This window comes from Amia ocellicauda, chromosome 11 (genome assembly GCF_036373705.1).
Source record: "Amia ocellicauda isolate fAmiCal2 chromosome 11, fAmiCal2.hap1, whole genome shotgun sequence".
In the NCBI taxonomy this organism is placed as follows: domain Eukaryota; kingdom Metazoa; phylum Chordata; class Actinopteri; order Amiiformes; family Amiidae; genus Amia; species Amia ocellicauda.
This window is the reverse complement of record NC_089860.1, coordinates 7979073-7995132: the sequence shown is the minus strand read 5'-3', so window position 1 is coordinate 7995132 and position 16060 is coordinate 7979073. Positions and strand designations below refer to the sequence as shown.

The 16060-nt window shown below is 42.2% G+C and overlaps 1 protein-coding gene across 4 annotated transcripts in view; it reads right to left on the bottom strand.

The window, feature by feature from the left end:
* Positions 1–4725: 4725 nt before the first annotated feature.
* Positions 4726–16060, bottom strand: part of fam13b (family with sequence similarity 13 member B) — a 56524-nt gene continuing 45189 nt past the window's right edge. For 3 of the 4 annotated variants that reach the window (XM_066716508.1, XM_066716510.1, XM_066716509.1), the window contains 11 exons: positions 14655–14865; positions 14397–14535; positions 14086–14167; positions 13353–13496; positions 12441–12661; positions 12115–12198; positions 11804–11899; positions 11017–11100; positions 10306–10502; positions 9957–10058; positions 4726–9087 (listed from right to left, as the gene is read on the bottom strand). In XM_066716508.1, the coding sequence (XP_066572605.1) occupies positions 8964–9087; positions 9957–10058; positions 10306–10502; positions 11017–11100; positions 11804–11899; positions 12115–12198; positions 12441–12661; positions 13353–13496; positions 14086–14167; positions 14397–14535; positions 14655–14865 (1484 nt within the window). In that variant the 3' untranslated portion in view covers positions 4726–8963. The remainder of the gene's footprint in view (positions 9088–9956; positions 10059–10305; positions 10503–11016; positions 11101–11803; positions 11900–12114; positions 12199–12440; positions 12662–13352; positions 13497–14085; positions 14168–14396; positions 14536–14654; positions 14866–16060) is intronic. The other variant, XM_066716511.1, reaches the window with a different exon arrangement.

Genomic DNA, 16060 nt, shown 5'->3' with positions numbered 1-16060 from the left:
GTGAAAATAGAATAAGAAATGAAGCAATAAAGTGCAATTGAAATAATCTAACCTATGCGGAAAAGTTTAGAGAAAATCTGTACCACAAAATGCAAAGAAATAAATAAAAATCACTGTTTTCATGAAATGCAAAAGGCATTATCTTCTGAACACACATAAAATAGTGAAAACATCTTTGCAAATATTGTAAAAATACGTTTTCTATATGAAATGTATGAATGTAGAAGCCTGACATTAATATACATTAACTATCGAACATTCTTTCATGAATGACTCTGTGGCACTGTGGACTGGAGGTTCACAATGAGATGCTGGGTTAATTTATTTAGTTCAGGTGTTTCTTTTGAAACAAAAATGAATTAAAATAGATGCACTTAAATAACTTAATTTCATACAGAACGATTATTATGATCATTCAAATGTATTTAGTATATTCAAAAACATGAATTAACATGACTTTTTTCCATTGGTGTGACTGAAATTCTGGTTGCACCATTTGACTTATTGATTGTGCCACCTGACTTTTCAAAATCAATTCAAATCTAACAAGCATTAACTTGGACACCTATATTAACGTTTGGCATTGAAGTAAAGTGTATACATAGATTTTCTTAAATAAAACATAAATAGCTACAAAACCATTTTTGTTTTGTAGTTTTCCAGGGGTCATACCAGCTGACATGGTAACGTGACCCACCCTCAACATGGCTCAAAAATGTCAAATGGTCAAATGTTTGTGAGAGAATTGCTAATCTTCTTACTGCAGCATAGGGGTCATTTGGGGTCCTCTTTTGTGATGCCATATTGTGGTCATAGTTAATTTTTTTGTGCCATTTGACATTTGGAGAAAAGCATTTTGTGGACAAAAGTTTTTTTTAAATATAATACATTTAACATAGTACTGTTTCACAGCTTTTAAACAATGTATAAGCAATTTAACATACAATTATGTCAAACTATTTCATTAAGAATTTTATTGAGTAAAATAACCTAATATATGTTCAGACGGTTGAACCAGCTGATATTTTGGGGCTTTGGAACTGAAAAAGTGTATTATATTTAAATAAAATGAAATTGGTTGCATATAAAGTATATATCGTAGAATGATTGTATATAATACATGTAATTATTTAAAAAATGTTAATGGAAATAAAATGGAATGGAAAAGAATGGCTTCGGACGCAAGAAATGCACGTCATGTCATTGACCTACATATATAAAACATTGAGAAATGGAGGTGTTCTAGAACGTTTGAGCGGTAGTGTGTATATAAAGCAGTAGCAGTGATCTGATGAAAAGTAATTTGGGTGCCGTCACATCCTAGGTTCACCGTCAGATGTCGCTGTTACCGCAGTTGTCTGTTCCCTTCTAATCGGATTATTACATTCTCATTATCAGCCCCTCAAACAATTACCGCACCTGTTCCTCATTTAACGGCTCACTACTTATAGCCCTCTGTTGGCGCAAACGAAAGTATTGATTTGCCTCTCGCAGCCTCCCTGAGCGATTGGATTGGATTGGATTGGATTGCTTCCAGAAATCCTGTGCGTTGACCCCAGCCTGACCGCTGATTGGCTTGTCTGCCGAGTTCGACCAGTTCATTGACCTCCTGCTCGTTTACATGACTTTGCCCTCCTTGCACTGTCACTTGGATTTCCACTCCTCAGTGAAACGTCGGTACCTCCAGAATCCACAGCTGGAGCCTCACCTGGGCATCTGGACCTGACAGGTGGCTGTATTGAATTCACAGTGTTTAACAACTGAATATATATATATATATATACACAGCTCTGGCAAAAATTGAGACCACTTAACATTGATTTGTGAACTTGAAGTGGACTTTTAAACACAGACCGGCTGAATAAGAATCCTAGTGTTCCTGTCCCGCACAGCGCGGGTTTAAACGCATGCTGTCACTTTGTTGCGAGAGAGATCTGTGAGACAGAGAGTGAGCTGCGTGAATATTGTTAATAGTTAGCTTGGTTATTCTTAGATGGACACATTCTTCCGATATAGTTTCATACAAGGATGAAGATTTTGAGTGGCAACAGGTGAGAATGCGTGGTGATTTTGTATTGAATATAACCAACCTAGGCTAACTATAAACCTACTTTATAAATGAACTCAAAACAACTCTTAGTTACAGTCGGTTTGTGAGCCATATTCAACACTTGTTAGTGCATCTCTCACACCGGCCATCTACTCCCCGACCAGATGTGGACCCTCACGGAGAGGCTCAGGGGCCACAGTGACTAGGGGCTCTGCCTGCGAGTCCGTGGGGTTGGAAGCTGAGCTGAATGATACTTTTCCAAAATTATGCATTGTATCCATTTTCACAATTACTAGCTGAATGTATTTGATAATACTTTTTAAAAGTATTGGCATGTATTTTGCAAATCCTTCAAATATGTATTTCCACAAGTATCTGATATTCTGTGTTTTCAATTATTTGTATTTCAACGTATGGGTTGTAATCTCGTTTGTACATAAAACCAAACTCAGCACAACAACAAAGATGGTGTTGTGTGTGCAAGGTAGATATTTTTCCAGCAGTACGTGCAGGAGCTCAACTTTGAATAACAAACCTGCACGATAATATGCCTTTTAATGTTTTGATGACAATGTTCAGATTGCCATTCACATCACTAAATCACTGCAGTGAAAATGTTGCATTATTACACTTCTACACATGTAGTTGAAAAGTTTATCCAGAGGACTTCCAGGACGACACACTTGGCGTTTCATCCTCATCAGTGTGAAGTTACGGCAAGTCTGTTAATTCCTGCTCTGAAGGCATGCCAAGTGTGGATCCAGGATGGAGGCAATTTGGAAAAGCTGCTTCTCCGGGTAACAAGCTAGGTGCGTCTCAGTTGTTTCTGAGGCTTTTCACCAGTTTCATGTTGTGTATTAAAGACCAGTGGCCAAGTGACACCACATTTGACCTCAAAGGGGGTAAGGATGTCTACAGCATCACTGAGGACATACCTTTCAGTCTGGGGACAGGCGCTGTGTCCACCTTGTCTTCATCTGCATTGATAACACACCTGATCAATCTCAGCTGACAGTTCCACCGAGTGCAGACCTCAAAGAGATCTTATGACACTGTCTTTAATCTTCTTCTGTTGTGTTAATGTGGTGCTACGTTTATGTTGTTGTGATATATTTTCAAACCCATTGATTCAAATACAAACGATTGAAAATTGATTGAGAATATCAAATACTAGTGAAAATACAAAATTGGAGTATTTCCAAATACATATCAACACTCTTCAAAAATATTTTCAAATACAGTCAATTCAAGCAAGATTCAATTAGTAATTTGTCAAATACAAAACTGAAATGATATTTGATGTAATAAAAATAACTGATTCAGGAAGTGGCCTCCAAATCCTTCCCTGTGTTCCCTATGTGGGATACTGGATAACTTTGGTCTTGATCATCCATTGTACCATCAGGCCCCTTATCAGGTCAATGTGCCATTGCTTTTTTAAATAATTGAATATTGCTATTGTTTTAATAGCATTGTTTTATCCATGATAGGGGGAGTTTCACTGAATTATGAACTTCTGTCATAAGGGAAAGACACTGCCTTTAAATCATTTAATATTTGTTTAATGGGGTAAAGAGTTAGTTAATTGAACAGTGCTAGACTTGAGTCAGGCCAATACCTTAACTAATTACCTTTTTCCAATTAACTAATCTAAAACAGCAGTTAAACAATTTGGTTTGTTACAGGTGTTTGTGGGTTTATATTGAAGTAGCTGTGTAGGAATTGTGACTTTTTTTTTCATTTATTTGGTGTGCTTATTTAAGCTACACAGTACTGTGTCAATCCAGTTAGAACACAACCTTAATATATCAGATTTCAATAACACCTGGCATGACATTTTAAAATCAAACTACATGGAACGGCCAGTTCCTGAGGTTCCAGGTTGATTGATAACTTATGAACGGACTTTTTAAATGTAGGTTTGGTGGGTTTTCTCTCTTAGTTTTGTGAAGAGAGCTTTTGTTATGTGCATACTTCTGTAAAGCAAATTAGGCCTACTTCTAACTCAACAGCACATGCTTGTGTCAGTACACCCTTTGACTGCAGTATAAAGAATATTATGTGTTCGGTGGCATAAGGGAAAAAAAATAATATATATATATATATTTTTTTGGACAGGTTAAGAAATTTAGCTGAAAAGGAACCTGATCCTTATGAAAATAATCACTGGAATGAGGTAGGCATTGGTGCATTTTTAATGAAAAAAATAAATGTCTTTCATTGCACAATATCTTTGGGATACTTGAAAATCATGTTTTAAATTTTTATTATAAAGGGTGGAGAATGTAGTTCAACATTTTTCTTTTTCGTTGAACTTGTTTTTGCAGATGTATCTGAATGGACCCATGCAATTGTTTTTGATAAACCTATTTCCTTTTACATTTGCAAGGTGTTTTTTTCAGTTTGTAATGGTAGGGATTGGATCAAATAGAATTCATGAACACAGGGTTGACTGGCTTTTCATTAACCAGTCTGTCCAGGAGAAACAATGCTCTCAGTGTTGAATCCTGGTTTCCTGTTGTCCTCCATCCAGATGGCCCATATGCTTAAGTCTGTGTCGCTGTCCTGTAATTTGCGAATATAATAACTTTTATAACTATTTTGTTATTTAAAGTAACAAGTCATTTATTAAGGAAATGCACATATCGGGAAAGAAAGGCCTCTCATTCCAGGAATACAGGCCTCAATGTTAATTTATTGCTTAATCATTCATGGCACAAAAATAGAAACAGTACAAGTTTTGCCATGCATGCCAGCTACACTGAGTCTAGCTCATACAAAACAAAGCAGACTTCTAAGCCAATAAGGAGCTTTTATACTGGATATGAGGATCAGTCAAGAGCAAAAGGATTACAAAAATGAAAATACAAAAACAATAATTAAAAAAAGGAAAAATGTTGGATTGTACAGATCACAGGAGTGTAACACGGCAAAACAGATTATGTAAAAATACCTAAACAAGGATCACATTAACCTTTCAGATATTAGTAGTGCCTTAAAAAACAAACAATACAAAAACCAGGGCCGCATTCCCAGAATGCTGTGCAATATTCCGTCATGACCCCCCAGCCCCCCACCGTTTCCCTCTCCACTGAGCAAAAGTCAATGAAACCGTTTCTGTATCATAGACGTTGCAATTTGTTAAGCGAGTGACATTTTCAGTAATAGTAAAATCATGTACAAAAACGTACACAGATTGCAGAGCTCTCAGACCACAGGAGTAGGAGGGCATCCCACCAGACCTGTCTGTCCTCCAGAATCAAAGACTCTCTCTGTGTCTCCTCACTGACAGCCTTCACATCTCACTTCCAGAATCCCCAGTGCCAGTTTGCTATAGGCTCTTCAAGTGTTCTGAATTACCGGGATAATTGCTGATGTTATGTCAAAGTACCTTGTACCCACACTATAGCACACTACATATTTACATTTGTATGCTTCATACACATATCAAAAAGGGCAACAATTGTCTGTTTACTAGTACTAAAACGTAAAATAACAGTAATAATTACTATGCTGTGAAGGTACTCATGCTGTGCGTTTGCTTCTGACATTTTTAATGCTCTTCAGACGGCTTCATAAGTGATGCATTATTTCACAAAAAAAAAAAACACAAACAAAAATGACTTTCTTCTCTTCACTACTGGGATTCTGAGCAAATAGAGTTATGCACATCACAGGTACACACACAAAGCCCACACATTCACATTTCATGTACGACAGAGACATCAGTAACACATTATGTGGACTTGACACCAAAAGACGCATTTCTGACAATGGCTTGTTTTTCCGATCACACATGGTTCACAAGTCAGAAACTGACCAGAGCGTACAGCTGAAGACTTTGGTCCGAGCCAGCAGTAGAAAGCCAAAAAAACCAAAAAACAAAAAACAAAAAACAAAAAGAAAAGCCCCTTTGTTATAGTTCAGCAGCTATGCTCAACGACAACTGGGAGAAGCATCTCAAAATTAACTCTTTGGTGTTTTACAATCAGCCTGAATTTGATGCATCTCATTTGATCAGGATCAATGAAAAGACTTAAACAAAAACAAACCGACACTGAATTATGGGGAGTTGAGATACTGAAGGCAAATAAAATCAAAACAATGATCCATCCATTTCCTATCTGCCCAACTCTGGGGAGATAAATAAATAAATCCCAGTGTGTGAGATCTGCATCTGCAGTTGCCACCATTTACTCCTAGTAACGAGCAGGCTGCAAATAGTCTGTTTCATTACAGTGGTACAAATCAGCCCTGTATAACAAGGTTCTGGAGACGGACAGTAATGGCCATGCTGTTACTGCTCTGGAGGCTGTACAGGTCAACTGTCTGTGTCACGCTCACCTATGTAACTGTACCAGACACAAATACAATTTAAGCTGCTACTGCAACAACACGTATCAACCCCTGGGACTCTCAGTGCTGGGGTCACCGTCACTTATACAAAGACCACGATTGCACATTTGCTCTGTGTATGTGTGTGTTGGTGAACTTCATAAGAAACACAGAGAGCGCCTTTGTTTTTTGATCTCTACCAAACACAATGTCCAGGTTCTCTTTTCTTTCTATACCTTTTTAAGATTGTTTTTCAAGTGCACAAGAGGCATGCAGTATAAAATAATAATAAAAAAGGAAACTGACACTTAATAATCAGCAGCCACGACATCAGGTTGCATGCAGATATAATCCAAGTGAGAATTCAGTCATATATCGAGAGAGAAAGAAAAAAAGCACCAGAGAAGAATCAGACAAGTATAACAGCTCCTGGTAACATAAGAACCAGCTTCCTGTAGAATAATTACAGAAGGCTGTCGAGTGTCACCAAAAATAAAAAACAAGTCAAACTATCAAACAACTGACTCTGCAGTTGGCGAGCCAGGAGAAGAGCTTTTACCACGGCATCGTAGTAAGTAATATCCGGGCGTCATCTCCACACACCCAGAAGGGAACGCCGACACATCTTTGTAAGTGCGCTGGAGTCCTCGCCTGAACTCTCTCTCAGGCACTGCTGCTTTAGCACTGCTGAGCTAGGGTTTCATTAATATTCCCCAGCCAGTGATGCCTGATCGCACTTTGCATAACTATGGTCACAGTTAAGCTAACTAGGGCGATGTGCCTTACAATGAATAACAATAAGTCTGTTTCACTATGGCTGTGCATGAAGATGGGTGACTGCTCTTGTACAATATTTTCACACACCAAATCAGTTCCGAGTCCCATTTCCCGTACGTGATAGATTTGTTACATGACGTAGTTACAGGGTAATCACAACAGCTTCAGAGGGTAATGAACTTGGACACCATGCTGACTGCTGTCAGAGGGGCGCAGAAGAGCTGAAAACAGACTACCTTTGCCTCACTGATTACACTGTACAGCAACCAAGATCTTTACAACCAGGCAACAGTTTTATGATTAAGGCAATACAGTGCTACTGTGATGAAGTGTGTCAAGTACTGTAGCTGTCTTCTGCTCACACCTGTGCCCCAAATTAGGCAAAATGTGAAATAGATGGGTCTGAATGGCCTTCTCCTGTCCTACAGTGCTCTTGGGACAGCTGCATTGTGCCAAAATGCCGAGACGAATACAACAGTGTTGTGAAGACTATGATATGTATGTGAATATTAGTTTGGCTTGGGGACACTGCTTGACAGCATGAAAGACACCCCTTTAGAAATTGAGAAGCAGGCCTTCATTTGTTCCCAAAGGCAATGCAGTGTGAAAACAGGGTTTGTCAGTGACTCGCCCCACCCTATCTACCAGGAGAGATTTTGGTGTCTCCTACAGCCCTCCTCCTCTGTGACCATGCAGAGTACTCCAATGTAAGCTGGGCAGTCCATGGCAAGACCCCAAGTGTCTGTAACAGTGACACTGGTACTGTAAACTCAGCAATAAATGGATACCTGCGTGCATTTGAACACAACAGTAGGCAAATGAAGTATGAACACCATAACTAAACCGCCGACAGTCTTTTCTTGCTGGGTTTTTAGATGAGCAAATTCTCTGTGAAACTCTGATGGCTTGCAGAGATCCAAGTATGTCGTAATAAATAAAAGCAGAAGGGAATAAATAAAATAAAAAACTTCATTTTGCAAAAACGTTGTCAGTTCTCTTGGGTAGCAAAGGAGTATGAGGCAAGTTTAAAATGATAACGTGTGTACTTGTATCTCAAGCCGTAGCTTTGATCTAAAATTCAGTCTTTAAGGTCATAATCACGGACAACTGACCTTAATGGTTTACATCTTTAGATATATATATATATATATATATATATATATATATATATATATATATACACACATACATATATTCATAAATATATACTCACACACAATAAAAGAATGCCGGTATTCAAAAACAAAAGTAAAGCTCATAAAATGGATCCACATCTGTCCATGTGCCAGAAATGCTGTGGACTGTTGCCTTGGATTTTATAGAAGTGTTCAGGTCAGCACATGTTCGGTCCAAACAGTTCAACAGAGATGACAGGCTTCAAAATGACAGCCTTCCTTCATGCAAGTTTTTCTTCAGTTTTTTTTTTTTTTTTTAAGATTTCCCAGTGTGAGAAACTACTTGAAATTGAAACCGTAAACAAGAATCTTGAAACCTGGAAGAAAAAATAAATAAAAATCTTCCAGCTGTTAAACAAACAAAAAAAATATTTTCAGCACTTCCTCAGTAAAAGGCCAAACGTTCATAAAGAAAAAGATGGGAGAGCAGGAAATGAGAGCCAAGCCATCCCAACATGCCTGGAGGGCTGAGAAGTGTGGTGTTGCTCCCCTGGGTGCAGCAGTCAAATGGGAGCTCGCTCGGGGGGGGTGTCTGAAGGCACTGGTTAGCAGTGCAGCTAGACACACACGCAGACGACAACCTGAGACACACCGGACCACGCCACTCGGATGAGCGCAGAGGGCGTCTAAATGGATTTGGAAGAATCCTGCTTGCTGATTAAAACTTCCAGCAGCCGGAGTTTGGCTTTGATCCGTTTGTATTCTTTGTATTCGTCCATCATAGGGGCGCGGTCTTCCTTTTGCACATTCCTGGCGGGAGGCAAAGATGGGGAAAAGAGAAAGTGAGTCTCCTGTCCTGTCTGTAAACATTTTCCACCGCTAGTTGACTTACACAAGTACAGTGACAAAGCACTGTGCTGCTTGAGCTGGCAAAAGATGGCATGCTTTAGGATTTTGACTGTATTCAGGATACTTATTGACCAATTACTTTTTGTATTTTTTTCTTGCTCTTTGGCAACAATTTGCTCTGTGGGTTTTAAAGCATAGCGCCTCAAGGTGGTGCTGCAAGACCAAAGCAGTGTTGAACAGCTGAAGAGCTGCTGATATCCAAAGCACACACAAGAAGAGAGAAAACTCTTGCTTGAGAATAAATGTAATGGTGTGGCACCATTGATCCAAGACTTCCAACACTTTCTTACACTGATTCAGTCAGGCCTGATCATGTATTTCATGTTTAGTGTGGATGTGAACTACGCCGCTGAGGCAAGTCAATATCAGTCTAATAATTCCATTATTCGAGAACTGATGTAAACTCATGACTTCTCTATATAATAGGGCTGGCAATCTTAGTCCCTAAGTGGGATCTCCCATTTGTTCCACCTGAGCTTTCAATAACTGTTTGTATTTTATTAATTGCAAGAATTGAACATCTCCAGCTGAAGTGCATCTTTTAAGTCAGCTGTTTAAAATGCATACATACATAAAACAGGGAAATATATGCTAAATAAGTCTCACGAATGGTAGAGCACTTGAGCTAATGGAGAAACTGAGTTGGATGAAATTCCAGGAGAGCCTGTGGCCTAGAGGGCAGCTCTGGGGTCCCCTGCCTGCTCTGTTGTGGGACTTTAGCATATATTCCTCTGTGGGGCTGTGCCGCTTGCTGCAAGAGCCACACCGACCTGCCATTCTGCTGGTAGAACTCGTCCTCGAACTCCCGGATGCTCTTCCTCAGTTTTTTCTTGTCCGCCCTGGCCTTCCACAGCTGCTCCAAGAGCTCGGGCCTGTGGGACGCAGACAGAGTCACGGGGTCAGCGCTCACCTCCAGCTTCACACATCAGCACAGACCAGAGTAACTAGGCCTCGATGTCTTTCCCTCTCCGTGTAGAGATGCACTGAAGGGGACAGCCACTCGCAATGCTCTTTACTTCTTTGGATTTAACAGCGTATTTGAAATGAAAGCAAATGTTGATGTACATGTCCAACAAACAAACAAACACAAACAAACTGAAGTGTGGTCAGTGTCCTCACATGGACGAGGCGTTGGAGCTGGACAGTCTCAGGTCCAGGGCCAGCTTGCCCCCGCTCTCCTCTGCTTTGGGGCTGATCTCTCCATCCAGCTGTGCCTGCGGTGGCTGGGCGGCTGGGTCCAGCAAAATGGTGACCTGTGAGCTCTGACTGAACACTCCACCCTCTTCCTCCTCCTCCTCCTCCTCCTCCTCCTCTTCCTAGAGCCGAAGAACAAAGGAGCAAAGGTCAGCATGGGCACCAGTGGTCATTACCAGGGGGTTCAGTAAGGAATTTTTACATTAGTTTTATAAGTATTGGTTTTCCATTAGTTTGAGAATGTTCCGGGGTTCATGACCATTTAAGGCACCATAAATGTGCATGTCACTCTAAGGTTGGCTGTGTAAACGTAATGATGTACCAGAATCATATATCTGCTGCACGAAGTCGTCTCCCCTAATAATCTGGGCATTTGAGAACTGAGACTATAGCGTATTCTCAACATACCAGGACAACCCCAAAACACTACAAAATGTTCACTGGACTTCCTGGTTTTAGTTTTGCTCCTTGACAGGCAGAGAATATTACCTGAAAAAAATAAACGAGCATGGAAATTCTGAAGAACTCCGATACGGCCTTGCCTAATCCCAAAGAGACAGGGCAACAGCACTGCGAAAAGATTACAGCACCACTATGCAGCTGTGAGACCCAGCTTTTCCAAAAACATCTGCCTACCTTGATTTCATCGCAGAAGTGGGCCGTTTCCCCCTCGATGATTGGCTGCAGCATCTGACTCCTTCTCTTGCTGGACGGCGAGGCCTAAAAACACACAGTGGGCTGTTACTGCACCTCACTGAACCTCACTGGTGGGAAGAGCTGGCCTCAGTCAGTTCAGTAATGCAGAACCCAGTCTGAGAACTCGTATTTTTATTTTCACGTTGTATTTATCAACACTGCCGCCTGAAGCAGTTTTACATCCACTCTTGATATCTGTGCTGCGCATGCTGTGGTCTCTTCCAATACTATCATTTCTGTGTCAGTGACTGCATGTAAAAAGCCAAATGCTTGGGCTGACAAACCTGTCCTGACAGTTCAGGCCGCATAAAACAGCCCCTATGTTTTGCTGCATGTTTTCAAATGGAGGATGATTCAGGAGAAAGCCCTGAATTTCCTGTACTGCTTTAAGCTTGACAGTTACTTTAAATGTTAAGCAATTGACACACCCTGTATGGATACCTAAACCTATTGCTTGGTTAATTACTACCTGGGTAATACTTTAGCTTTTGTGGTTTTTGTATTTGGATTGGATTTTCGCCTCTTTGTTTTTTCATATTTTTTGGCGTTTACTCCTGTTACGCAACAAATGTCTGCTGTCCAAATTGGTGAAAATCAAGCAGCCTTTGAAGGTCTTACTGAGCTGTGTTAAAGAGATGTGTAAAACCTGCTAGAACATGCAAGAACAAGCTGCGGACAGCCCTGCCATATGGCTCCAAAGGGGGAGCTGAGGGGAGGTCACACTTACGATGATGGGCGTGATGCTGGCGCGGGTCAGCATCTGTTTCACCAGCCGGTATCGGTCATACAGGGGCTTGACGATCAGCCGCTCCTCTCGGGTCACCTGTGGGGGAGAAATAAGAGAAAATAAGATTCCTGCTTCTTAAACATCTACGATCTATTTCAGAGACGGCCAAAGAGAGCGTTTGTTCTTCTCGTGATGTAAAGAAGCCTTTTTGATGGACTCTCTGGATGACGCTGGCTAAATGAATGGTAAGGACGCAACAATGTATGTATGGACGGGCACATATATCTGGCTGTAAATGCAGGGAAGCGTACCGGGCGCCCGTGGATGCTCTCGTAATACAGCAGGTTCTTCTGCAGGACCGTCTTCTCGCAGGACAGGTGCTCCTTGGTCATTTTCTGTGGCAGAAACCAAGGAAAACAGATCAGAGACGGAGGTTTGGAATACCACCCAGGGCCTTTGTGCCTTATTTACAGAGGGCTATCATTCATACATCAGGGAGAGACAACGGTTCACTGCTGTCCCTGTTTGTTGCTTGGCGTGTGCAAGGCATCTCCCACAGGAAATCTGTCGTGCCTCTTGTGGTCAGGATAGTGGCCCCCGTTCTCTCTGGGAGGCTCACCCTATTCTAGCCGCTCACCCTGATGTCCTCTGGCCGGCCGTCCTCCTCTCGCTTTCCCTTCAGCCGGCGCTGGATGACCTCCAATGTTTCCTCTCGCACTGGTCGACGTGCCCGCATGTCCCCCTCAGAGAGCCCCTCCGACGCTCCCTGGTCCAGAGTGGAGCCGAAGCTCTTGGGCAGAGTGTTGCTCCTGGGCCGAGGCTGGGGGGTCAGGTCTTCTGAGGCCTTCTGTTTAGTGTCTGTGGGGTTGGGGGGGGGGGAAGATGGGGAGAGACAGAGGCATTGCATTTATGTGTCAACACCTGGATTGGAAAAAGGGCAACACAACATTTTCTAGCTACGACCAACATGCCTGGTCTGAATTGATGGGGTTTTAGTACTGAGAAAGGAAATGCCAGCCGAAGACCTGAAGGCATTGTCATATTAATCTCTGAACCAATGGCAGCAAGAGAACCCCCCCAAACAAAACACAAATAAAGGGGATTGCTTGTGGCAGCTTTAAGGCAGTTTGGCAGATTGATGGCACACATGTAACCCATTCCAGCCCTGTGGTGAAATATAAAACCAAAGGCCATGAGAAAGCTTTATCCCACCGCATCATCACTCGCTTTACAGAGGTCTCGCAGTTTTGGTTTCTTGTCGGGAAACAATACAAAAGTGCACAATGCGGTTTGCATGTGAATTATACACAATAACCAAAAATGGAACAACAACAACAAACAATACAGCATTCCACAACAGGAGAACATGCTACCACAGCCCTGTCTTCTAGGATGTATGTCTGTGTGATGAATCAGGCTAAGACAGCAACTACCACAGGTCAATACGACAGTGAATTCTTTCGCTACAAATGGTTATTAAAAACAAAAACTAAAAAAAAAACATCTTTCTTTCTTTCACTACTATACTAACAGAAGTTTCACTACTTACAGAAGTGTGGCACCTGTTTTGGGGCAGTATGGGAAGGTGCGAGTGTGAAATGTGGTGTAACCTGGCTTGTGGAGTTACGTCTGTGTAACTGATGTACTGCTTGCTGCCTCGGGGCCCCTTTGCACAAGAGATGTGGTTGTCTTCCTGGGGTGGGGACGTCAAGTTTAAAGAAAGAAAAGACGGATTTGGTACTGCAGTTCCTGTCTTCAAACAGTCAAGGTTTCTGCTGGCTCTGTGGCAACTTCAGAACATGGCCAACTGAATTCCCACTTACTCTCACTGGGTTTATTTTTGGTCCCTCAGTATACATACCACATAGATCTACCTCTAACAGAATACTGTACCTGGTGTACACAGGTGGGTTGATTACATTTTTCTCTGCCAGGGCAAGGCCCAGGTTTTAGCATAGTGCATGCAGTGAGCAACAGCTCTTTTACAGAACAGACTGTCCTGGGAATAATCTCTACTGTAAACATGCGGGGGGGGGCAGCGTGGGAAGACTCTGTACATTGAATTTCTACGCAGACGTCCTGCTCTGAGGTTCAGGAAACCAGTTCAAAGCTGGATTGTGGTCTTTTGGGTTCCCTGCAGTGAAGCCTGAAGTGTATTGAGGCAGCATCTGAAGGCAGTGTCCGTTTTATCCAACCTTTTGATATTTTTTGTTTTTGCTCTATTCTCAAAACATTCAAACACACCATTGCCGAGTTAAAGGGAGGCCCAAAATGCACGTTACCTTTGATTTGCTTTCGTATTTTTGTGAGATCTGTCATCCATTTCAAGACCTTCGGGTTAGCTGCCTTATCCCCGTGAGACGGCTGCGAAACAAAGGCAGGGTTTTTATGTTACGAAGAGAGAAAAAGAAAAAAGGAAGCCATTTGCATTTCTTTAAAGTTTCAAAACTGGGTGCTCTTCTCACGTGGACTCCTGTTAAGTCTATGAGGACGTGCTGACAGCTGGAGAAAGGACGATCTCCGCAGGTCTTTTTCGTAGCTGTTCTGCACGTAGAGGGGATTCACAACGTCCAGCCAGAGGGGGACGGCCTACCTTGTAGTTCCGCTCTTTCTCAAACTGCTCTTCAAACTGTTTGATCTTCTTCTTGAGGTTCTGGAGTTTCTTGGTGAGCTGGTGGGGCACGGGGTCCACCTTCCCGCTGTCTTTGGAGCTAAAGGAGGAACGGCGAGGTCTGTGGAGAGAGACAGAGGGGAAAGTCCAGCAGAGGAAGAGCAAATCAGACAAATGCTGATGGGAAGTGGTTCATTTGTGACACTCCTGTGTGACATTTGTTAATTTGTCCACTCCTACCTCCCAAGCGAGAGTGCTGTAGTCGATGAGTTGGAGTCAGGGTCCTGCTGCAGGAAGCGCTGGCTGTGACCGAAGTCCAGGAAGCGGCGTGCATGCAGGGGGTGGGCGTCCTCCTCCAGGGGCGGGGGGACCATGCGTCCGGCCAGAGGGGACAGCTGCGCCTCGCCGGACTCGCAGTCCTCCTGCCAGGACTTGAATGCTGGCACTGGGTCTGCAGGGCAAACAGAGGTGAGAGAGAGAGAGAGAGAGAGAGAGAGAGAGCGAGAGCGAGAGAGAGAGAGAGAGAGAGAGGGTTTGGTTATGACAGTGTTTCAGTAGGAAAACAGTAAAGGTAAAGACATGAGTGAGAAAACAACATGGCCACATCCGCCCTGTTCAAGACTATGGCATTTGTCACACAACAACAAAAAAACAGGAACATCTCATGCCCACATGAAAAAGATTGTGAAATCCACATCCTTACTCCATCATCAGCCTTTTCTGGTCAGTCTACTGTGGTACTCTGATACTGACATGATCTCGTTTTCTACTGGGAGTCCATATTCAAAGGTTAAAAGCTGGGAATGTTACTGTATCTGAGGCAGCACAGACAATACGAGTCCAAAATGCAGTAATGATCAAAGCCTTCAAATATGGGATTTTGTTGTCTGCGAACAGGAGGTAAGGAGGGTGGATGCAGGACACATTTTACAACAGATTAGTCACAATGACACTTCTGATTGAAATGCAAGATAGTTCACAGTGGGATTCAAGGTGACAAACTATGAGGAAAGGTACATGTAGGAGTTAAACAAAATCTCTATATACATATAATTATTAAACAAACAAAAAAAAACACTGTACAATAACCATCTGAAATCAGAAATCAGACTAAAGAGCACCAATGTTTAACAAATGTCTTTTATCATCCAAATCCTGGGAGGTCATCACAAGACTAGAACAGAAACCCACTGTAGCAGAAGACCACAAGATAAAGACCACCCAACAAAGTATCACATCCTTTCTGTTGAACATCAGAGATCCTAAATACTGTATCAACTCATATCTGTAGGGCCTTCAAAATGTCCCTCATTCTCTGTCGAATCAACTGAATTTCATTTTACTAATAAAGATTCTCATTATCTAAAAAGTTCGACTGAGGACACATTCAGGCTGAAGGATTATGTTTATCAACATAGATAAACAGGAAAGACTCAAGACACCTCCTTGGGGAAGCTGCTTTCAGGGCAGTAGGGCTGGTTGTGATTAGACGGACTGCATTAGCAGCCCCCCCCCCCCATAATACTACACATCCATCGATGGCACACGTTTGAGCATGTGTGCCAATGGGTGGGTACGAGAATGACGCGTGGCACTGCGGAGAGTGGCTGCGGAAAGGAAACCCGGCACTGACCGAGCGTCACGTT